Source organism: Sapajus apella, unplaced genomic scaffold (assembly GCF_009761245.1).
Source record: "Sapajus apella isolate SASKATOON/1434 unplaced genomic scaffold, GSC_monkey_1.0 scaffold36, whole genome shotgun sequence".
NCBI classification, from domain to species: Eukaryota; Metazoa; Chordata; class Mammalia; order Primates; family Cebidae; genus Sapajus; species Sapajus apella.
Genome location: NW_022436976.1, coordinates 23550633 through 23575047, shown reverse-complemented (window position 1 = coordinate 23575047; position 24415 = coordinate 23550633). Strand labels below are relative to the sequence as shown.

At 40.4% G+C, this 24415-nt stretch overlaps 1 protein-coding gene across 4 annotated transcripts; it reads left to right on the top strand.

Annotated features, from left to right (window-relative positions):
• The first annotated feature begins 8994 nt into the window (after window positions 1-8994).
• USP1 (ubiquitin specific peptidase 1) lies at window positions 8995-24211 on the top strand. Of its 4 annotated transcripts, none has more exons than XM_032296803.1 (9): window positions 8995-9160; window positions 12437-12677; window positions 14114-14234; window positions 14790-14894; window positions 15712-15872; window positions 17331-18016; window positions 19850-20020; window positions 20705-20906; window positions 22378-23933. In XM_032296803.1, exons 2-9 carry the CDS (start codon window positions 12508-12510, stop codon window positions 23111-23113), a joined length of 2352 nt encoding a protein of 783 aa, XP_032152694.1. In that variant the 5' UTR covers window positions 8995-9160; window positions 12437-12507; the 3' UTR covers window positions 23114-23933. The 4 variants fall into 4 exon arrangements, with proteins under 4 accessions (XP_032152694.1, XP_032152693.1, XP_032152692.1 ...); XM_032296802.1 differs by having other exon boundaries at window positions 8996-9256; XM_032296801.1 differs by lacking the exon at window positions 8995-9160 and adding an exon at window positions 9306-10088 and having other exon boundaries at window positions 22378-24211.
• The last annotated feature ends 204 nt before the right edge of the window (window positions 24212-24415 follow it).

The window sequence follows — 24415 nt, the reverse complement described above, 5'->3', positions numbered from 1 at the left end:
TGACTGATTCTTTGCTATTTACCTTCACATATCTAAATAACATGTGTTAGGCCAGGCGTGGTGGCTCACACCTATAATCTCAGCACTTTGGGAGGCGGGGGTGGGTAGATCACTTAAGCTCAGGGGCTCGAGACCAGCCTGGGCAACATGGTGAAATCCTGTCTTTACAAAAACAACACCAAAATAATAGCCCGGTGTGGTGGAGTGTGCCTGTAGTCCCAGCTATGCAAGAGTCTGAGGTGGGAGGATCACTTGAGCCTGGGAGGTTGAGGCTGCAATAAGCCATGATTGCACCACTGCACTCCAGGCTGAGTGACAGAGACCCTGTCTTAAACAAAACAAAACAAAACAATATGTTTATATTTCTTCTTGATGTTTTAGTTACCATTTTCTGTTGATTTCCCAATATGGAAGATGAGGATTTAGCCTTCTTTTGCACACTCCTTTGTATCTCCACCACACATGTAGACTTTCAGTTATTTAATTCTCCTGAAACTTATAATTTGCTCACCCTGCACAATCAAGAAGATGTAATTGATGTAGTAGATCAATGTGATGCAGGATGTCCAGAAGGTCCAGATCTTTTCAGGCTATTTTATGATAGAGCACAGAAATACTGTTAACATAGCCCTGGAGCCAAACTGTAAATATGTACTTTTTTTTTTTTAATAAAAAAGAAATAGGGTCTAGCACTGTCACCCAGGCTGGAGTGCAGTGGCACGATCGTATGCTCACTGTAGCCTCAAACTCCTGGACTCGAGCAATCCTACTGCCTCAGCTTCCTGAATAGCTGGGCAGATGCTCACTACTCTAATTTAAAAAATATATATTTTTTGCCATAGCGATAGGGTCTCACTCTGTTGCCCACACTGGTCTTGAGCTACTGGCTTCAAGCGATTCACCTGCCTTGGCCTCCCAAAGCACCGAGATTACTGGCATGAGCAACCACATCCAGCCAATGTGCACTTTTGTCTGTTTCATGGAATGCCACTATTTCTGATCCTTTCTTATGATTGGAATAGAAAAGAATGCATTCACTAAAATCAGTGGTGCATACCAAATATATGAGGATGTATTAATCAACTCTAGCAAATACACCACATCTGTCATGACAGCTGCGATCAGGCCTACTAATGGGTTGAGCTTCCAGTAATCTACCGTCATCCTTCAGAGTCCATCTATTTTTTGCAGGGCCATATGGTGAATTAAACAGAGATATGATGGGATTCAGCACCTCTGTTTTCTTTAAAATCTTAAGAGTGACATGAATTCCTGCTATCTTCTCTCAAGATATAATATTGCTTGATTTCCTGTGTGTGTTTCCTATGTGTTTCCTCAAAATTCATATGTTGAAGCCCAACTCACGGTGTGACAGTATCTGGAGGTGGGGGTCTCTGGGAGATAATTAGCTTTAGACTATATCTTAGTCTATTTGGGCTGCTGTAACAGAATACCACAGACTGGGTGGCATATAAACAACAGAAATTTATTTCTCATAGTTCTAGAACCTAGGAAGTCTAAGATTGAGGCACTGCCAGATTCTGTATACGCTGAAGGCTTCCTGGTTCAAAGATAGGTATCTACTTGGATCCAACAACGCATGGGGAAAGGGGTGAGGGTACTCTCTAGGGTCTCTTTAACAAGGGCACTAATATCATTCCTTAATCATCTCCCAAAGACCTCACCCCCAAATACCATCATGCTGGGGATTAGGTTTCAATGTGAATTTGGGGGAACACAAACATTCAGTCTCCAATAGATAAGGTCATAAGGGTAAGCCCCCACAATGGGATTAGTATCCTTATAAGAAGAGGAACAATTCAGAGTTCTCTACACACTCACACTGAGAAAGGGCCATGTGAGGACACAGCAAAAAAGTGGTTGTCTGCAAGCTAGAAAGAGCCCTCACCAGAAACTGAATCTGCTGGCACCTTGATCTTAGACTCTCTAGACTCCAATACTGTGAGAAATAAATGTCTGTTGTCTAAATTTCCTGGTGTATATTATTTTGTTATAGCAGCCTGAGATGACTAAGAGACTGTGCCATGTTTCGCTGGAGCTGGGAAGCAGTTTCAACGGCTTTCACTTGGCCTTCCCCACCATTATGGCTTTTACTCCATAGGCAAAGTCCAAATGGATTTGCATCAATTGCCAAAAAGTACAATCCATTATACGTTTGAAGGGTGGGGAAATGACCATTAGGTGTAGTCACAGATCCAGTAGTAAACTCACTGTGAGCTGGACCTTGCCATGACTCCATTTATTAACTGGCCTCTCTATGCCCCCATTATAACAGAGGACAACGATGATGCTTGTGGTCTGTGGACAGCAAGTTAAATTCATACCCTCTGTTTCACAATCCTTGGAAAGTTTGGGTATGTTCAATTCCCCAGGATACAATGACCCAAGTAAATGACTGAAGATCCCTTTGGGGAAGGACTGGGGAAACCATTACCATTTATACTTATTGAGGTATATCAAGGTCTCTTCAGTCAGTGGGTTCCAAGTCTAAAAATGCTCTGGTGTGGAAACTGACTATTGTGTGACTATCCTTAGCATCCTGGTCATCTATCCTTTTTTTCCCACTGGTACATAATAATAGAGCTTTGTTGGTTGTCTCTTTCGCCCCTAAGAACATCATCATCTAGTAACCATTTCTATAACTCTCTGTGGGTCAGGTCCCCATGGTAGGTCATAATAACGGCAAGCTCCTGGCTTCTGGTAATTAAGTACTGCCACTTGGCCTGTATTGTTTTGGGGTCTTAGCATCTCCATTGTTATCAGTGAGTCTAGGTCTGGGAGGCCTCTGCTACCATCAGTCCTGGCTTGCAGAGAGCCACCACTGAACTTTTTAGTGATGTTGATGTCCTTTGCACCAGTGCATTCCTTATGGCCTTGGTAAATGGTGTGTCCTCTGGGCCTTCCCTCAGAATATAATGATCACAACCTTCCAGCTGTACATAATATATTCACTCTAGCAGACCCATTTCTGGGAGCCTTTTAATCCCTTTTTGAGCCACCTGCCTACCCTGGCACTTCTGGCATTTCATTTTTTTCCCCATGCTTTTAGGAGCCACTGTAGTAATGAGTGTTCAGGTCAACGTTTGGGGGTCCTTTGCAGAATATTAAATCCTGTATTTGGAAGAATACTCCAAATTCAATGTAATTTTCCCCATTCAATTTTATGTTCCAGCTCCCCTTGCTTAAGCACCATCTGAATCCAGCCCCGTGTATTCTTTCTAAGTTCCTGTTGCTACATGCTTGTCTAGGTCTTACATCTTCTTTGGAAAACAGTCCTTTACCTCTACTCACCAGCACAGCACCTTCCCAACTAGGTTATGCTATGATTTAACCCTAATTACAGGCCCACTGGCCAGAAGGCTAGGTGAGAGGTGAGTGCTGGGGGAAGGGAGGGGAAAAGGAGGACATGTCTTTCAAGAAGAAGCCTCTGCAATGTTTTCTAATACAGGAAAGTGATAGCTCTTAGGAGGGAGGAGGGGCCACACTGCGGGCATCAGAGGAGCCTGGGGAATTAAAATTTTCATGATCACTACCCACATGTCCCATGCGTCAGGGTGCTAGATTTTCTCAACCATGGCCCTGACTTTGACACAACACACCTATTTTAGGCATTTAACCATCTTTTAAGTTTGGTCACTCTAAAGTGGTCTTGGTGCTCAGCTTTCTCCATTCTTCCCCTGCAGATGAGAGCTGCTTTTTGCGCAACAAAGAGGAGCTCTGGCTTTCACACCAGACCTTCAATTGCTTATTACCTACCCTCAGCTGTTCTTTATTTTTCTGTAATCAATGGAGTTTAGCAATTAGCCATCCAATTCTATTATCCTTATAGCTACAACTTCCACCATATGTCTTAGCTGCCAGATAATCCCACCTGCTAGTGCATTCTCTTCCACCTGGTACATCATCCTGATTGGACCATTACCTTGTGCCAGGAGCTGACTATGCTTCACCTGCCACCTGCTAGGTAGTCTATAATTCAGCTCCCAAACCCTATCTGATTGTCTACTTTCCCCAACCAATCCTTGTACTAATTCGTGCAGGCAGGCTTCTTGAGGAGCAGATGTGGAGAGAGACAAAGCTGGAGTACAAGATGTGAAAGGAAGGGCGATGAAGTAGGGGAAGAGAATGAAGTCAAATTCTAGCGCAGGTCCAGCAAAGCTTTGGCCAGCCTGGCCAAGAGTTCTGGAGTGAATACTGCCCATCAGAAGTGTCCAGTGGTGGGCCATAATGGCTGAGCCTTCGTAGTCCAGCCTTGCTTAACCACCTAGTTTAGGTTGCAAAGAGCATGACTGTGGACAAGGCCATTGTCTGCGGTTAAAGCAGAGCCTGATAGAACTGACAACTGGAGGTACTCTTTGCAGCTTGGGAGCAAGTCCTTCCTTGAAGGGGGATCTGGAAAGCACATCTTCATATCTACCACAAGGGCATACAGATATCCAGCACATTCTCTTTTCAAGGAACCAAAAGGTGTACAGGACTTTTCCATTTTTCACCTTTTGGGGTATCTTCACCAGCTGAGGATTTTTTTTTTTTAACTTGGTACAGGGAAGCATAGCAGAGAATGCTATTTGTTACCTAATATCCATTTTATCCTTCTTCTTTAATATTATAACCCTTGATTTTTAGTTGGGTATATGGCCACCCAGAATAATGTTGTCATATGACTTAAGCTCTGGCCAATGAGCTATAAGCAGGAATGGTTTGTACAGCTTCCAGGAAGTATCTTTAAAGAGAGGGGACCATGATCACCTTTATCCTATTTTCTTTCCTGCATAGGAGTGTAGACATGATGGCTGGAATTCAAACAACTACCTAGGACCAAAAGATAGAAGCCATATGTTGAGAATGGAAGAAATTAGGTCCCTGATGGTCATGGAATCACCATACTAATCTAGACTGCCTACTTCTGCATTATGTATACATGATAAATAAATAAACGTTAATTTTAGCTAAGGCCACTTAAAAATATTCTATTACTCATAAACGAACCTATTCCTATCGGATGCAGAGTTTGGTTCCTATAAATTTGTGCTACACATAACCTTAAAACAAATGTGGTGTTTGTTTCATGGACGCATTTGGGCAGTGGGTAGTAAAGCCTCAGATACTGCAAGATGGAAAAACTGGTGACCCTTGTTGTCCAGTTGTCAGACATTTGGTAAACCTGTTGCCAGCTTTAGAAGGCAGATCACATGCCAATCAAAGTTGTGGCATGAAGGGAAATGGTTGGAAATGGCACACGGATCACGAGGTCAGGAGTTGGAGACTAGCCTGGCCAACATAGTGAAACCAGCCTCTACTAAAAACACAGAAAAATTAGCTGGGCGTGGTGCGTGGTTGCATGCGCCTGTAATCCCAGTTACTCAGGAGGCTAAGGCAGGAGAATTGCTTGAACCCAGGAGGCGGGGCTGCAGTAAGCCAAGATCATGCTATTGCACTACAGCCTGGACAACAAAACAAGACTCGATTCCCAACACTCCCCCCAAAAAACACCTCATAATTTGAAGCTTTAAAGGGCGGGGAAAAAAAACCACACTTCCTCTTGCCTTCAGACAGAAGTACAGTTGGCCCTCCACATTCATGGGTTCCAAATGCATGGATTCAACCAACCACAGATCAAAGAACCTTATGAAAAGAGGTAAACAAAGTTCCAAAAAGCAAAACTGGAATTTGCCACGTGCAAAGTGTTAAATACTATGTAAATCCATGTGAATGAAGTGATGTGTAGACATTGTATTAAGTAATTAAGTAATCTAGAGATGATTTAAAATATATGCAGGATGTGCATAAGCTGTATGCAAATACTATGCCATTTTATATATGGGAATTGAGTATCCTCAGATTTCGATGTCCACAAGGGTCCTGGAACCAATTCCCTATAGATACTAAGGGATGACTGTACATAGAAACAGTGCCTGTGAAACTTAGGAAGGAAATATGCCTGGCATTTACCCATACAAGACTGACAAATATAGGATTAAGAATGCTGTGAATCTATTAAATCTCATTATTTCCAGTGGGATTAGCTGTCATTAAGAGTGGGGTAGCTGGGGAGCACACAGAAACCAGGAAAAAAGTTTCTGGGTTTAAAAACTAGGCAAGTACTGTGGCTAGAATTTCTCCCACAAAGAACTGACTGAAAGCAAAAGGATGAGAAGGATATTAAATTTTTACATGAATTATATTGCCAGAGTACACCAAGCTTCTGCTATGGCTATTGACAAGCACAGGTGTGGAGGTGTTTTTCTGAAGCAGCATTAGCAGAAATCTCAGTGTCCAGCCACTTGTCCTGTGGGTATTGACAGGCAGGACCTAGGACATGCATGGCACTGGTACAGATCATAGTGAGTATAGTGAGGTTCTAGGGTCAGCAGTGCAAGCAGCTTTCTGATGGTGGAGGTTTCCTAGGCATTGCAGTAGCAATGTGATTCCGAGACACCATTTCTGGATCATAGAAGAGTCATTGCTTCCTTGGTGGCCTGGTTCTGTGAAGACTTTGGGACTCATTCCTGAAAAACTAATCTAGAGCCTATTTAATCAACCCTCCCAAGTATGCAATACCATTGAGTTTCTACTAGCTGAAATGGATTCTGTTTTCTGCAACTGAATCTTAACTGATACCACACATTGTATACAGGAAGAATAGTGGCTGCAGACAATAGGATCTCAGGGATATGGGAAAGTAGAATTGCTTATCCATTCTGGTAGAGATCGAAAGTAGCAATAATTCTGCTAGTACTAGAAAATGAAACACTGCCTGTCTGTGATACACAATGGCTAAGACTGACTTATATATTTTCTAATCTTGTCCTTGTGTATTTGATTATATGCTGGTTCAACATCTGTACGTTAAATAAACATCTTAATCTTAATATTCTAAGAACGATGATCCCTCCCATTTACCCCACTAAGACCCCCATTTTAGCAAGGACCAACAGTTATCTAAGTTGCTCAGGTAAAACAAGACAAAAAAAATCATTGTTATCCTTGTTTTTTCTTTTCTTTTTGTCGGGGAGGGAACAGTATGACAGGGTCTCGTACTATCGCCCAGGTCGGAGTGCAGTGGTGCATCTCAGCTCACCGCAGCCAGAGATCCTCCCACCTCAGCCTCCCGAGTAGCTGGGACTACAGGGAAGTGCCACCATGCCCGGCCAATTTTTGGAGTGTTCTTACAGAGATGGGTTTCACCGTGTTGTCCAGGCTGGTCTTGAACTCCTGGGTTCGAGTGATTCACCGACCTTGGCCGCCCAGCCTGTTTTTTCTTACATTATCATACAGCCAATCCATTAGCAGAGCTCATTGGCTGTACTCAAAACATAGCTTGAACCCTACCAGTTTTCAACATCAAACTATCTTATTCCAAACTATCAAAATTTATTTCTTGGTCTATTTAACCAGCATTTTGGCTGATCTTTCTGCTTCTACTTTTTCTTGAGACAGAATTTCGCTCTTGTTGCCCAGGCTGGAGTGCAGTGGTGCGATCTTGGCTCACTGCAACCTCCACTCCCCGGTTCAAGCAATTCTACAGCCTCAGCCTCCAGAGTACCTGGGACTACAGGCCTGTGCCACCACGACTGGCTAATTTTGTAATTTTAGTAGGGACAGGGTTTCACCGTGTTAGCTAGGCTGGTCTTGAACTTCTGATTTCAGGTATCTACCTGCTTTAGCCTCCCACAGTGTTTGAATTACAGGTGTGAGTCACCGCACCTGGCCTTCTGCTTGTACTCTTGAAGGTCAACATGTATCCTGCCATTCCCCAGCTCAGAATCATCCAACCACTCCCATCTCCTTACTCGGCTTACCCAGGGCCCTGCCTGTCTCACCCATCTCCCATCTTCTTCTTTTTTTTTTTTTTTGGTGACGGAGTTTTGCTCTGTCACCAAGGCTGGAGTGCAGTGGCGCAATCTCGACTTGCTGCAACCTCCGACTCCAAGGCTCAAGCGATTCTCCTGCCTCAGCCTCCCGAGTGGCCGGGACTACAGGCGCGTGCCACCACACCCGGCTAATTTTTTGTATTTTTAGTAGAGACGGGGATTTCACCGTGTTAGCCAGGATGGTTTCGATCTCTTGACCTCGTGATCCACCTGCCTTAGCCTCCCAAAGTGATGGGATTAGAGGCGTGAGCCACAGCGCCCGGTCTCCCATCTTTTCTTAAACTCACTGTGCTCTAAGCGCCCTGGCCTCGTTGTTCCTTTCCAAGACACCAAGCACATTCAGCTTCAGGACGTTTCCAACTTGCTGTTCTCTCTGCCCGCACCATTCTTCCCTCAGATTCCTCCAAGGCTCGCTCAGCTTTATTCAGCTCTGCTCAAATGTCAACTCAAAGAGATCTTTCCAGGCTACTGTATCCATCACTTATTAGTGTCACTCGTCTCCCTCTCCAGAATGTAATGCTCCTTTATGGCAGGGAATACATTTCATCCCTCGCACCTTGAAAAATGCCTGGTACATAATAGGCGCCTTAAAAATATTTGATTAAATGGATTTGGACTGATCGTATTTTGCTTAACTGCAGCACTCGCGTTGAGGTCACCTCACCAAAGCAAGCACACAAACACAAAACGAAGCACAACCAGATGAGGCCTGCCTGCCGCTCCTGAACCCTTCGGGAGGGCTCGTGCGGGAACCCTGGGAAGCTCCTGCGGCCGGAGCTGGGCCTGAAACTGTTCTTTCGTTTCCTTCTGCGGCCGAGAAGGGGAAGGAGTCATCAACACGCGCACCGAAATGGGAAAGGGATAAATAAGAAAAAAATGGGCGTGGAGGGGCTGAGGATGGGGCCTCAGCTTAACAGCATTCGCCTGAGAATGTACTGTTATCCGTGGCAGCACTTTGTCTCACTGGATGGCACTAGGCCCGCTGGGGCCGCGACTCAGAACTGAAAGCCCCAGCGTGGCGCCAGCAGCCAGCCTGGCAGCCATTTTCGGAAGCTGCTCTCCTAGTAACCCCGCCCGGGAGCGTACGCACTAACGGGAGGCGGGGCTTGCCGCGAGGGCCTCGCTCCGGAAGCCGCACCCTCCGCGGCATCCCACCGTCGAAGATTAACAAAACGCCAAACAAGATTTTAACAGTCGGCAGCGAAAGCGCGCACTCGAGCGCCAATGAGAGCGGAAGGAGGGGCACCGCGCCTGAGGAACGCTCCGTATGTCGAACAATGATTGGCTGGAGCCCTCCCTTCTTCTTTTTTTTCTATTAGCTGGGCTTGCTGCTCCCGCCCATCTAATTGGCTTTGGTCTAGGTACTTCTGATTGGCTTCCCCCGGGCGGTGGGGGGCGCGGTTTTGGGGATTGTTCATCATGGATTGGTGAATTTGGGCTCCTTCTCCAGGCGGTGGCCCGTCGGTCTTCTCTGTCCCGTCTCCCGACCCGTACGCTTTTCCCTTAACTCGCGCGCACGAATGGTTAAAAAAAGGGTGTGAGGCTCGAGCCCGCCAGCCAGGCCGCTAGCACTTCGCGCGCGCCCTCAGCGAGGACCCGCACGGGCTGCCCGGCTCTGTGCCTGCGCTGTTTGAAACTGTGGAACCCGTTAGGCTATTGGGGAACTACCGTCCCAGCTGGCTCCGGAGCCCGTGCGTGCCGGGGGTGAGTGGCCGTCGCGAGGCGGCTCCTGCCTTTCGCGTCTCCGCAACGTGGAGACTGGAACCGGCAATTTCAAAGGACGCCACGTTCAATCGCAGCGCTGGCGCGGGCGGAGGCTAAAACACGGGGGTCCTGAGACTGAGGAAAACGCGCCAAGTTCCCCTCGGTGGTGGAGTGCGAAGGACCCTAGCGGTTCAGGCGCTCGGCGAGCGGGGCCGCTGCTTGTTGCGCTCCTGGCCATCCCGGGGCGGGCGCGGATGGGCGCCGCTCCGGGGATGTAGTTGGTGCCGGTGCAAGCGGGACCGAGCGGTGGCCGGGGTTCCCGCTCTTGGAAGCGGATGGTCACTCCCCCGCGGGGAGGGCGATCCGACCAGATTTTCCTGGGGCCGGGGACCCGGCGGGCTCGGGCAGGGACTCACCTGTCGCACCCACACTCATTCGGGTTGGACTCGCCGGCGTCATCGCCGCGGACCTCGCTTTGGCCATGACCAGGTAAGAAGGGCCTGGGAGGAGGGGCCGGCGCTGGGGCGCGGGGGCAAGTTCGGCAGGCGCCGGAGAGGAGCTGCCGGGGAGACCCCGGGAGTGTGTTGGCCCCGCATCCTGACCGAGCTGCCAGCGGGAGCCGTGTGTGCCCCGGGCGGGGCGCCCGTCTTGCCGCCGCCGGGACGCGAGAAAGCAGGTGCGGGCTGGGCGTAAATAGGCCAATTCCACGGCGAGGGCGCCCGGCGCGGGGGTGTGGGCCGAGGACGCCGCCGCCAGCCTCCCCCGGCCCGGTGGCCCGGTTGCTGCTCGTCCTTCCAGTTTCCTTTCCGTTCCCGAGAGCGGTGAAGGATGGGGAGAAAGAAACGTTTCCACGCAGGTTGCGCTGTGTCGGTAATTGCGAAATTTTACCGCGCATTTTCTTTTACTTACACTTTTTCCAGAAGTATTTAGAACGCCACGTGTCTTAAACCTTGGCGAAGATATTGTCCTTGTTGTAGATTTTTCTTGAGAAATCGGAATTGAGTCGTGTCATAAAGAATTTAAAACTATTGGGACTGAGTATTCACGCTGTCAACAGATGATGGTCGATTCGTTGTGATTTCTGCGAAAGTTGACTTAGTTACAGGAGAAATATTTTGGATGTAACAGTCCCCCAGTTATAAGGAAAGCCAGGAGCAAGAAATAATAGCGCAGAAGATACTGCATCTGGCAAAATGTTACATTCTCGGTGTGAGCGTTGCTTTCAGGGGCCAGGAGGTTTGTTTCGTTGATTAAGCTGACGATCCGCTATTTCACCCGCGTAATCATTCTTCTGTGAAGTCCAGTTACTCTGTCAGTTTGAGATCCAGTTTCTATTATCCATTAGAATGGGCTCTCGAGAAAAACCTGTTATCAGAATCATTAATGCTTGGCGATCCGTGAGAACTTAGCGCAGATTGGTTTATCAGTCCGAAGACAGCGGTTCCTCAGAAGCGTTAGATATGAACAGGGGAGTAAGTGGAGTTGGAGACAGAATAGGGAGATTGGTCACTTTACAGTTCATCCTGACTTGGGTCTCAAAAATGATTTCAGTGCTGAGTTCAGTGTGAATTCCTAGATCGGTGTCAGCCGACTGAAATGCTTAGTAAGGATGGAATTTGAATGAGTTTTGTGTAGTTCATTTTATTACTCTGCATTTTAAATTTGAAAGTCGTTGCTGAGATTTTGGGCTTTAAGTAATTTTATGGTAATACTCCAGTCAGACACTTTTTCCTCATTTGTTCTACTGAAATATAGGACTGATGTAGAAAATATTAACTCCTACAAATGTTGCCATATTTTTTCATGTGAAAGTTTTACTTTAAAACAGGGTAGGAAAGTTGCAAATGGCAAACCAGATCATCTTTTTTCCTACTGAAAGCACTATTTTTAAAAACCAAAGTTTTTAAAAAGTTTGGAAAATGAGTAGAATATTGTAGGTTCTAGTGCATTAAGAATTTGATTTATGGGCTGGGCGAGGTAGCACATGCCTGTAATCCCAGCACTTTGGGAGGCCGAGACGGGCGGATCATGAGGTCAGGAGTTGGAGACCAGCCTGGCCAACATGGTGAAACCCCGTCTCTACTAAAAATGCAAAAAAAAAATTAGCCGGATGTGATGGTGCACACCTGTAATCCCAGCTACTCAGGAGGCTGAGGCAGAAGAATCGCTTGAACCTGGGAGGTGGAGGTTGCAGTGAGCCGAGAATTTGATTTACACAAAGTGCATCGAACAATTTTTTATATCACTGTCTCAACTTTGCATATGTTTTATTATCTTTCACTTAGGTTTTTAGGTATAACTTAACACCATTCCTATGCCTTGAATGCAAATTATACTTTAATAAGCTTTTTAGATACTGATATTTTATTCTCATGTATTCATGTTAGTAACTAGAAAAGGCCTTGGAAGAGAGGACTCATTATCGTCCAGCACTATGATAATGTTCATCCTTGTTTCCCACCTTGTACTTGGGAATTAGAGGTGGTAGTGCTCAGTCAGTATTTTCTGAATGCATTATTATAATGAAATATTAAGTTTTTGCTACTTATACTACTTTACTGTAGGTCTGTTAAATAGGATATTTTATAATGTGACCCTTAATCCATAGCAGGCTGATTTTAAAAATTCAGTAGCTTCTATTTTTTGTTCTTTATGAATAGTGTGGCAAGCTCCATTTAAACAATAAATATTGAGTGCTTATTGACAGGCATGAGGTTTTAAAATATTAATTTCTAACTTGTACCATTCCTTTGGTAAATTTGTTTTCAGAATTGATGATTTTGTTACCTAAAACTGGTTACCAAAAACTAATACAACTTTTTCTCTGCGATTAACAGATATAATTGGTGATTACAACTTTTCCCTATAAATTTGTTCTTGACACCTCCTTGGGATTTGAAGAAAAAAAATGCCTGGTGTCATACCTAGTGAAAGTAATGGACTTTCAAGAGGTAGCCCATCAAAGAAAAACAGACTGTCTTTAAAGTTTTTTCAAAAGAAAGAAACTAAGAGAGCTTTGGATTTCACAAATTCTCAAGAAAATGAAGAAAAAGCTTCTGAATATAGAGCATCTGAAATGTATGTATCTTACATTTCTGTACTTTTAAAATTCTATGGTGAAGCAGCAGTGAACTTGATTGACAACTCCAGTCTGACTTTATAGAGGCAAAAAAAAAAAGTACACATAAGTGTACTTTTTAGTAAGTCTAGCAGTTTATAGTAGGAACAGCAAAACTGGTGGTTCCCCATAGGGATCACATCCTTAATGTTTAACTCATGAACATTGTGCTCAGCCATTTAGACTAACTTGGAGAAATATTTATTGACTAAAATTGTCTGAGTTTAAATTTGATTATTTGCAATGCAAAAACATTTGTGTAGGGATAAAAGGTGATATATATTTGTTTGGTTCAGAAGACTTGACAGTTATGTAAGACATTTTAAACTTTGTAGTCATGTAACTAGTCATACCTGTTGGAGGCATACGATTGTAAATTATAAAAATAAACATAAATAAGTAATGCTTTTGATGCAAATAAATTCTTTAGCTACTGAAAATATATCAGAACAAAGTAGAATACTTTATTTCATCAACAGCAGCTCTAGCTGGAGTCTGTCTGTACTACTTTCCTGTTTAACAAATAGGCACTCTGCTAGGTGACTAAGGTGGATTTGGTTCCATGTGTTAATTTCCTAATAGCTACCAATAATCAGTTGAGATTGAGAGAGAACCTTTCGTTTATCAGCATTCATGCTTGCTAAATACTTTGAGGTGTTAGAGTAATGATAGCTAGCAATCGTAAAATAAATAAAAATAATGGGAGGACCTAGTGGGGTTTTTTTTGATTGCTGAAGAAGTAAAAGAATAATAAACTTGAACAATTTTTTTTTTTTTTTTTTTGAGATGGGGTCTCATTCTGTTGCCCAGGCTGGTCTTGAACTCTTGGGCTCAAGCAGTCCTCCCAAATAGCTGGGATTACGTGTCAGTGCCACCACACCCACCTTCTGAACATTTTATTTTTAAGTGAGGGATAGCTATATAATTTTTTCTTACTTTGGCCAGCAGGAAGTCATATATAATTCTCTTCATAGACTTTCTTTTCTCTGAATTCTTATTAATAGAATCTTACTTAGTGCAGCCTCTTCCAATATTGTCATGGTTAGTTTATTCCCAGGTTTTTATTCAGTAAAACTACTTGATTAAAATGTCAAAGTAGGTGAAACAAATCACAATCTTAGTTCCTCAATTTTCTACTCTGTAAAATAGGATTAACATCCTTTTAAGGGAATTGTTTTGAGGCTTGTTAAGTGTAATAATGTTTTTAAATGCTTTTAAAACTTATTTTGGGCATGTAGCAGTTTTTGAGCCTGTATTTTTAAAAATGTCATCTGAACAAGATTCACATACTTTTTAGATTATACAACTTTTGGGAAAAGACTAAATCTACGGAAGTAATATTTTCACCTTGTTTAAGATACTATTTGATTATCTTTCTCCCTTCTATACTTAATAGTGATCAAGTTGTTCCTGCAGCGCAGTCTTCACCTATAAACTGTGAGAAGAGAGAAAACTTGTTACCATTTGTGGGACTGAATAATCTCGGCAATACCTGTTATCTTAATAGTATACTTCAGGTAAATTGACAATTTTTCTATATAGTAAAGCTTTAGTAGATGATGTAACATTTAACGTTTCTGAGTTATTGGAGGACTTTAATGTCCATACTGTCTTCGCCTTTCATTGTAAATAAACCAGAGTAGACTAAAACAGTATGTTGCATGTTATTAAACTTTGGGATAAGAGAAAGTGATATACTAAATAAAGGTGGGATAATAAAATTGAGTAGACCTTGATAAAATGGAAGATGTCAAAGCTTTAATTTCTTTCTCTGATTCCTGGTGCTACAGTGATATGTATCTTATCCCTTGGAAATAATGTTGGCGTTGTGTTGTGTGTCCTTGTAACCTTAAAGTCTTAACAATATCTGCCCAGGCTCAGTGCATTGTGCCAATGAGGGAAGACACTGGGCTACTACTGCTGGGGTGGAGAACAAATTCTGACACAAAACTTAATCTCAGAATTTTAGGTAATACACATTAAAAGTGTGCTATAGAAAGCATGATGTTGTATTAATGATTTTACGTATCTTGTTGGTTCAGTAAACACTGAGACAATCTCGCTTTTTATAGGTATTATATTTTTGTCCTGGTTTTAAATCTGGAGTGAAGCACTTATTTAATATTATTTCAAGGAAGAAAGAAGCTCTAAAGGATGAAGCCAATCAAAAAGACAAGGTAGGAAAAATATATAAAAGAACAGAAAATAACATAAAATGCCAAAGTAAATGAATGGAAATTTACTTGCCTGGAAATGAAGAGGATTTTGGGGGGAGGATGACAAAGATTATTTCTCTGTTAATGAACTATTGTCAGAAATGCAGTTGTTTTTCATTCTTTCAAGTTAGCTAACTAGATAATTCTCTTTTACTGAGTGTTTGCTCTAGTCCTCAAATCTGTTTATTAAACTTCTGTCATTTGTATACTGTAATCACCGTGTTCTACCCGTGTATAACCTATTTATCCATTGTGTTTTCAAATTGACTTTTTAAAAAATTTAAATACACTGTATTTAAAACCATTGTAATTCACATGAATAGTAATTAAAAATTCCTCTTAAAATTACAAAAAAGACCAGGCGTATTGGCTCACACCTGTAATCCCAGCACTTTGGGTGGCCAAGGTGGGTAGATTGCTCGAGCGCAGGAGTTTAAGACCAGCCTGGGAAACACGGCAAGACCCCCTCTCTACCAAAAATACAAAAACTAGCTGGGTGTGGTGGTGTGCCCCTGTAGTCTCAGAGCGGGGAGGATTGCTTGAGCCCAGGAGGTTGAGGCTGCAGTGAGCCTCAATCAAGCCATTGCACTCCAGCCTGGGCAACAGAGACTCTGTCTCAAAATAAAAAATAAAAAAATAAGGTTGATTTGTATATCCTATAAAATTAGTGTTATAATGCAACTTAGAAAAGCTAGTAAAGTGAGACAAAGACAAAGGAAGAAGGCACTTAATTTGTTCACAAATAAAATTACTGGTTTGTGTGTTTCTTTCTTGACAGGGAAATTGCAAAGAAGATTCTTTGGCAAGTTATGAATTGATATGCAGTTTACAGTCCTTAATCATTTCGGTTGAACAGCTCCAGGCTAGTTTCCTCTTAAATCCAGAGAAATACACTGATGAACTTGCCACTCAGCCAAGGCGACTGCTTAACACACTCAGGTATAGCCTATGATATAATTTTAGGGTTTCCATTTAGCTACTTGTTTATATCCTTGGAGGAGAATGATATGTGAACAAACAGAAATAAAGGGCAAGGAAAGTAAGAAACTCTAGGTCCACGGTCCTTTATATCCCAGAGGCTCTGAATACTGGAATTTTTTTTTCATAAATTTGGTGCTAAATTTGTTAGATCTGAATATATTATATGAGGCTTTTTATAGTCATTATTCATGTTTATCTCTAATGTGAATATTCATACATCCTTCTATAGAAGTAGGATTGTGTTTAATTATAGAGTACTACCATATTATGTCGGTGATAAATATTTTATATGTTGTATTATCTTTGAATCTGAAAATGTCTGAATTTCTAAATGCATGGTCCTCAGATTAGGAATTGTAGAACTATATTCAAAATATGTGTAAGGACTGTAAGTTCCAAATAATGTATTTTGTTACATGTGATTAGAGGAGAACTATTAGTTAACTAGATTAGATTACTTTTTGTTATTTTCTTAAAAATGAAACTTTATATGTATAAAATAACCTTATTCAAATAAAGTTATACTAATAGGGCAAGTGTTTAAAACAATCACTTAAGCATTTAGTTTAGAAATAGAACTAGGTGCAGTATATTGCTACACCTTAGTTAAGAGGTATTGTAGGCTGGGCACTGTGGCTCACACCTGTAATCCCAGGACTTTGGGAGGCTGAAGTAGGTGGGTCAAGAGTTTGAGACCAGTCTAGCCAACATGGTGAAAACCCCCTCTACTGAAAATAGAAATATTAGCTGGGCGTGGTGGTTCACACCTATAGTCCCAGCTTCTTGGGAGGCTGAGGCAGGAGAATTGCTTGAACCTGGGAGGTGGAAGTTGTGGTGAGTGAAATTGTAACACTACAGTCCAGCCTGGGAGACAGAGCAAGTCTCCTGTCTCCAAAAAAACAAAAAAGTATTATAGCATGGTGACCAAGAGTGGGGTTTGAATACTGGCTTTTCATCCTAACTAGTTCTGTGACCTTGGGCAAGTTATTTAACCGCTGTGTGCCTCAGTGCCTGTATCTATCTGTCAGTAGTGGCGGTAATAGTCCCTTATAGGGTACTATTGTTATTATGAAGATAATGTATACGTAGGAGATAAAACATTTTGACTAAGACCTTGTATATGGTAAGCACTAAGTATTAGTTATTAATATGTTTAGAAGAGGATCAAGCATATTAAATATATTATAAAAGATATGTATATTTTTAGAGGTTCAAAGTATTATAATGAAAAACAGATAAAATTTACTCTTTTAGTTTCAGGTAAGAAATTTCAAATTAGTGCTGAATAAATGTCTTGAGATTTAAAAATTAAATAATTTACAATATTCCTTACATGAATTCATTTCTATGTAGAAATAGTTTTATGTACTATATCTTTAAAACTAGAATAGATGAAATGGAAATTTTTATTTATAGGGAACTCAACCCTATGTATGAAGGATATCTACAGCATGATGCACAGGAAGTATTACAGTGTATTTTGGGAAACATTCAAGAAACATGCCAACTCCTAAAAAAAGAAGAAGTAAAAAATGTGGCAGAATTCTCTACTAAGGTAGAAGAAATACCTCATCAGAAAGAGGAAATGAGTGGTATTAACAGCATGGAGATGGACAGTATGAGGCATTCTGAAGACTTTAAAGAAAAACTCCCAAAAGGAAATGGGAAAAGAAAAAGCGACACTGAATTTGGTAACATGAAGAAAAAAGTTAAAGTATCCAAGGAACACCAGTCATTGGAAGAGAACCAGAGACAAACTAGATCAAAAAGAAAAGCTACAAGTGATACATTAGAAATTCCTCCTAAAATAATTCCCAAGTATATTTCTGAAAATGAGAGTGCAAGAGCTTCACAAAAGAAATCAAGAGTTAAAATAAATTGGTTAAAGTCTGCAAATAAGCAACCCAGCATTCTTTCTAAATTCTGTAGTCTGGGGAAAATAACAACAAACCAAGGAGCTAAAGGACAATCTAAAGAAAATGAATATGATCCCGAAGAGGACTTGGGGAAGTGTGAAAGTGATAACACAACTAATGGACTTGAATCTCCAGGAAATACTGTTATACCTGTAAATGTTAATGAAGTTAAACCCATAAACAAAGGTTAGTATAATTCTTAGACTTTGATAGGTAGGAGCATTAACAGCTACAGAATTAGAATTTTCTCTTCTTAAATACATGTATAATATAATCTCTATGCATAAAATTGTTTCAAGAGAAGGAAATTTAACACTAAATGTGAACTATGGTGTTTTAAGTGCTATGCTTAAATTAGTGTGTGTGTGTATATATTTATATAAATGTAATGTCATTAAAGTAATTTTAACTTACAGTTATAAAGTAGGGAAGTTCAGCTGGGCCATGGTAGCTCGCACCTGTAATCCCAGCACTTTGGGAGGCTGAGGCAGTTGGATCACCTGAGGTCAGGAGTTCAAGACTAGCCTGATCAACATGGTGAAACCCCATCTCTACTAAAAATACAAAAATTAGCCAGGCATGGCTCATGCCTGTAGTCTCAGCTACTCAGAGGAGGCTGAGGCAGGAGAATGAGGCGGAGGTTGCAGTGAGTCGAGATGCGCCACTGCACTGTAGCCTCGGTGACAGAGCAAGACTCTGTCTTAAAATAAAAAAGTAGGGAAGTTCAGTATATTTTAATGTACATTTAGGAGTACATTTCCCTTTATGCAGTGTTTGATATAAACTCATGAAGGACATTGCATTTAGTGAAATTTTTAAAGTAGAGACTAAGTACAGTCATGTGTTGCTTAACAACAGGGATATGTCTTGAGAAATGTGCTGTTTCATTGTGCGAATATCGCAGTGTACTCATATAACTAGATGGTAGAGCATACTACACAACTAGCCTATGTGGTATAGACCAGGGGTGTCTAATCTTTTGGCTTCCTTGGGCCACATTGGAAGAAGTGTCTTGGGCCACACACAAAATACACTAATGGTAGCTGATGAGCAAAAAAAAAAAAAAAAAAAATCACAAAAAGTCTCATAATGTTTTAAGAAAGTTTATGAATTTGTTATGGGCTGCAGGCAAACTTTGAATGGCCTATTGCTCTTAGGAACAAACCTGTACAGCATGTAGTTATACTGAATACTGTAGGCAACTATAGCACAATAATATTTGTGTATCCAAAACATCTAAGTATAGATATGTAAACATAGGTATGGGACTACTGTCATACGCAGTCCATTGTTAATTGAAACGTTAGGTGGTACGTAACTGTAACTTGACGTCAAATTTGAACTAAATTTTTACCTAGTTTTGTCCAGATCTACAGATCTCAGGGAAAATATGTAATATTAATATGAATAGTTTTACTGAAAATGTCATCCTTATTCTGGGTTTATTCTATGGGGAGGTGTTTTTAGGAAAGGAGTGACAATACAAATGACTTTTTTTTTTTTTTTTGATGGAGGGTTTTTCTTTTTTTGCCCAGGGTGGAGTGCAGTGGCACAACCTTGGGTCACTACAACCTCCACCTCCCAGGTTCAAGTGATTCTTCTGCCTCAGCCTCCTGAGTAGCTGGGATTACAGGCATGTGCCACCATGCCCAGCTAATTTTGTATTTTTAGAAGAGACAGGATTTCTCCATGTTGGTCAGGCTGATCTTGAACTCCTGACCTCAGGTGATTCCGCCTACCTTGGCCTCCCACAGTGCTGGGATTACAGGCATGAGCCACTGTGCCTGGCCTACAACTGACTTCTTTTGGAGACAGTAGTAATTCATAGTCAAAGTTTTATCTTTACAGGGACCTTAAATTTCATTAATAGGGTACCTCTAATCTAATAATGCTAATAAGCTGATATATGAAAATGGAACTTTTATTCATGATATACTTTATTTAAATGGAAAATTGGTCATTTGGAGTATAATGAGAAACTAATCTGTATAGACTCATAGTTTCCTATTTTCATTTTAGGTGAAGAACAAATTGGTTTTGAGCTAGTGGAGAAATTATTTCAAGGTCAGCTGGTATTAAGGACTCGTTGCTTGGAATGTGAAAGTTTAACAGAAAGAAGAGAAGATTTTCAAGACATCAGTGTACCAGTACAAGAAGATGAGCTTTCCAAAGTAGAGGAGAGTTCTGAAAGTAAGCAAAATTGGACTCTTGTATGGACCATGGAATATTTATAATTCTTTAACAACACAAAGTCTAACAGTAGCTGGTATAATTAGGGAGGGGGAAAAAAGCTAGCTTTTAGTGTCGATCGTAACCTTTCTGCTTATCTGGTTTCACTTGTAAATAGCATTTGGGAAATAGTGACATTTTTATTTTGACATACAGTGTGTTAGAATGGAAAACTGAAATGCTTTAATAAGTGTACTTTTGGGGACCTGGGTCTTTCAGAGCTACTGAGGTTATTTTTAACACAATAATTCAGCCACTGTTGTGTCTAGTGCTTACCACAGAATATGAAAATACCATAGGAGAGAATCATGAGACAGGATGAGACAGGTTTATCTGTCAGATATTGAAAATTTGTGATTAAATGTAAACTATTTTGTTTTACACTGAGGCACAGAGACTAGGCTTATTTTGTTTTTGCTGTCTCTATCGTAATTTTTTTTGCTGATCAAATATAGATATTTAAAAGATAATGTACTGTTGGATGTGCTTATGAAAGTAGTTTCTGAAAGTAAAAATCTCTTTAGTTATTTAGGAATGGGTTGGTCAATTGAAATTAAATGGTAATTTTGAACATGAAACTTTAGTGGTTTATTTTTGAATGTCTGAGAGAGATACTTATTTGTGAGTGAAAGGATTCTCTTTTAGTTTCTCCAGAGCCAAAAACGGAAATGAAGACTCTGAGGTGGGCAATTTCACAATTTGCTTCAGTAGAAAGGATTGTAGGAGAAGATAAATATTTCTGTGAAAACTGCCATCATTATACTGAAGCTGAACGAAGTCTTTTGTTTGACAAAATGCCTGAAGTTATAACTATTCATTTGAAGTGCTTTGCTGCTAGTGGTTTGGAGTAAGTATTGTAAATAAGAGCTATATGAAGAAAATTAGCTGCTGTAGAAGATAAGTCTTGTTCAAAATGCTGTAATAGAAGGAATTTAAAGTACTGAAGTCGACTGTAAAGATTGCTTTAGTAAAGTTCTGTTCTCAATTTATTAACAGTTTACTTATAAAAATGCATCAACCTTAAATTCTTTGGATATGAATACATAATTTACTCAGAGTAAGATTTCTTTTTCTTTCTTTTTTTTTTTTTGTTTTTGAGACAGGGTCTTATTCTAGTTGCCCAGGCTGGAGCGCAGTGGCACAACCTCAGCTTACTGCAGCCACAACCTGCCAGGCTCAGGTGATTCTCCCACCTCAGCCTCCTGAATAGCTGGGACTACAGGTGCATGCCACCACGCCTAGCTAATTTTTTGTATTTTTAGTAGAGAATGGGATTATAGGCAGTTTCTTTATACATCTTTTCATATTCATTCCCCCTTAGATGTTAGTAGCAGAATTCAGTAGAACTGACTAGCAGGGAACAAATTTTGTATACATCAAGATTTTTTTGAAGGGGTGGGAAAGGCTAAATTTTTCCTAGTTTTAAGGTAAAGCAGGAAATCAAACTAGTCTTTGAACAGTTTGAAAAAAAATTGCTAATTGTTTTGGATAGTCTGTGTTTTTCTGACATGCATGTCATTGTATATGTGACTCCTTTGTACATTAGTTGCTTGTTTGAAATTACCATGAGAGCTTCCCAGTAGCTCTCTTAGCTCTCTCACACTTGATTATGTCTGAAAATGACATATAGCCCCTTATTCAGTGGACCTTCCCTTTGCTAATAGTAAAAATACAATTTTATTTACTTTCCTAAATTTTGGTAGAGAAAAAGTTCACACTAAAAATGACTAAAATGGGCTGGGCATGGGTGGCTCACACCTAGTAATCCTAGCACGGGCAACATAACAAAACCCTGTCTCTACAAAAAAAAAAAATACACAAACTAGCCCAGTGTGGTGGCGTGCACTTGTGGTCCCAGCTACTCTGGAGGCTGAGGTGGGAGGATCACTTGAGCCCAGGAGGCTGTGATTAGCCATGATTGTACCACTGCCCTCAGCCTGGGTGACAAACTGTCTTGGAAAAAAACAAAAACAACAAAACTACACACAAAAACTAAAATGTAAGATTTTGGGTTCATGTTCAGTCTATTTAAAATACCATTTCTTTTCTTACTGCACAAAATTAGGAAAATAAAGGAAAAAATACTTTATCTCCACAGAAATGCCTGAATATTAGAAGTTACTTCAGAATTTTTTTGTTTCTGCATGTATTATAAATATTATTGAAAGATGGGGTCTTGTTTTCTGCTTTTCTGATTGTTCATATGAGCACTGAATATTAAGGGTTTATTCAGATTTTTACTTGGTTTCAGATTGGGGTATAACATTTTCAATTTAAAATGGAACTGCAGGAAATCTTTTCTTTTTTTCCTCCCAAAGGTTTGATTGTTATGGTGGTGGACTTTCCAAGATCAACACTCCTTTATTGACACCTCTTAAATTGTCACTAGAAGAATGGAGCACAAAGCCAACTAACGACAGCTATGGATTATTTGCGGTTGTGATGCATAGTGGCATTACAATTAGTAGTGGGCATTACACTGCTTCTGTTAAAGTCACTGACCTTAATAGTTTAGAACTAGATAAAGGAAATTTTGTGGTTGACCAAATGTGTGAAATAGGTAAGCCAGAACCATTGAATGAGGAGGAAGCAAGGGGTGTGGTTGAGAATTTCGATGATGAAGAAGTGTCAATTAGAGTTGGTGGAAATACACAGCCAAGTAAAGTTTTGAACAAAAAGAATGTAGAAGCCATTGGACTTCTTGGAGGACAAAAGAGTAAAGCAGATTATGAGTTATACAACAAAGCCTCTAATCCTGATAAGGTTGCCAGCACAGCATTTGCTGAAAATAGAAATTCTGAGACTAACGATGCTAATGGGACCCATGAATCGGATAGAAACAAGGAATCCAGTGACCAAACAGGCATTAGTATTAGTGGATTTGAGAATAAAATTTCCTATGTAGTGCAAAGCTTGAAAGAATATGAGGGGAAGTGGTTGCTTTTTGATGATTCTGAAGTGAAAGTTACTGAAGAGAAGGACTTTCTGAATTCTCTTTCCCCTTCTACATCTCCTACTTCTACTCCTTACTTGCTATTTTATAAGAAATTATAGAGTGAGTGTATTTTCCTTGTGTATATTTAAACATACCCACACAAACACTGGTAAAGTTGGTTACATCAAAGAGTCTTTAGCTTATCTTTTGAAGCTATTGGGTATTATTGGTCTCTCTAGGTTTTTCTATAAATAGTGAAATTTGAATTACTGAAAACCATGTTAATTTTTAGAATTCATTTTCCTCAGTAGAGACTAGTGATGCGTTAGCTTCTGGGAACAAACTTGTATAGGTTCTTAATTAAATTATCCAAAACGGAAGCATTTAAACACTTTTGGATTTACACCAATCTTTTGTGTTTGCTTTTTAAAATAAAGTGCTTGTATTTGTATTCTCCATATTTTGGAGTAATTATCTACATGATGTTTATAGGTCCTGTGGTTTTTCACCCAAGCAGCAGAATCTCATTCAGTACATTTAGTTTTACAAGAGTCATGAAGCTAAATATTTGGGCTGTGTCAGGGGCACAAAGTCTAGAATGTGTGTATTCACAATGTTGTACATTTTGTGCCTTGAATCACTTAGAAAAGTGTCTCAGAAAACCTGGACAGTTCCCTTCTATCTTCACAAGAATTTTATATGTATTTATGAAGATGATTCTGTACTCTAGTATATCTTTTTGGGCATGGACTAATTTGTATCTCTTTAACTCATATTCTGCACGATCTGTATATAGTACATCAAATTTAGAGGTGTGACCTTAACTTTTTTTAAAAACTGGGAGGTCAATAAAATTTAAACTGTTTAACAACTATGTATATGAATATTTGAATTTTTTTACTTGTATATTTTTATAAATACAGCTGAATTTTCTTAAAGAGATTAAGTGTGTGTATATATATATATGAGAATAAATATGCATAATTATCTTTATTACTGAATACTTTCTGACAGTGAAGGAGAAGAGTTTTTCAAAGAGGAGAAACTGTGCTTAGTCCATCCATGCTGTTATACTTAAAAGAGATTTATAATGAAATTTGTTGCATCTAATTGTCCTTTAAGGTAGACACGATTTAATGGAATCCAAAACTGGAAAACTTAAGATGATACTTTGGGTACACATAAAAACTTGGTTAAAATTTCATTTTAAAATGGTATGCTGAATTGGTAAGTGATGAATTATTTCGTGACTTGTTAAGGGACATTCTTGGTACTAAGAGAGTTTTTCCTAGAAATGATTCTAAATATATAAATGCTATTGGGATAACACTAAAATACATTTCAACAATGAGTACCTTCATCAACTAAAAAAAATCAGTTACATAATGTCTTACATTCTTCCATAGGATAGTGAGATGATA

Bases quoted from the DNA above. Each gene is read 5' to 3' on its own strand.
- USP1 (XM_032296801.1), top strand. From the start codon at position 12,508: ATGCCTGGTGTCATACCTAGTGAAAGTAATGGACTTTCAAGAGGTAGC. The intron at 14,895-15,711 runs GTAGGAAAAATA...CTTTCTTGACAG, and splicing joins AAGCCAATCAAAAAGACAAG to GGAAATTGCAAAGAAGATTC. The intron at 20,021-20,704 runs GTAAGCAAAATT...ATTCTCTTTTAG, and splicing joins AGTAGAGGAGAGTTCTGAAA to TTTCTCCAGAGCCAAAAACG.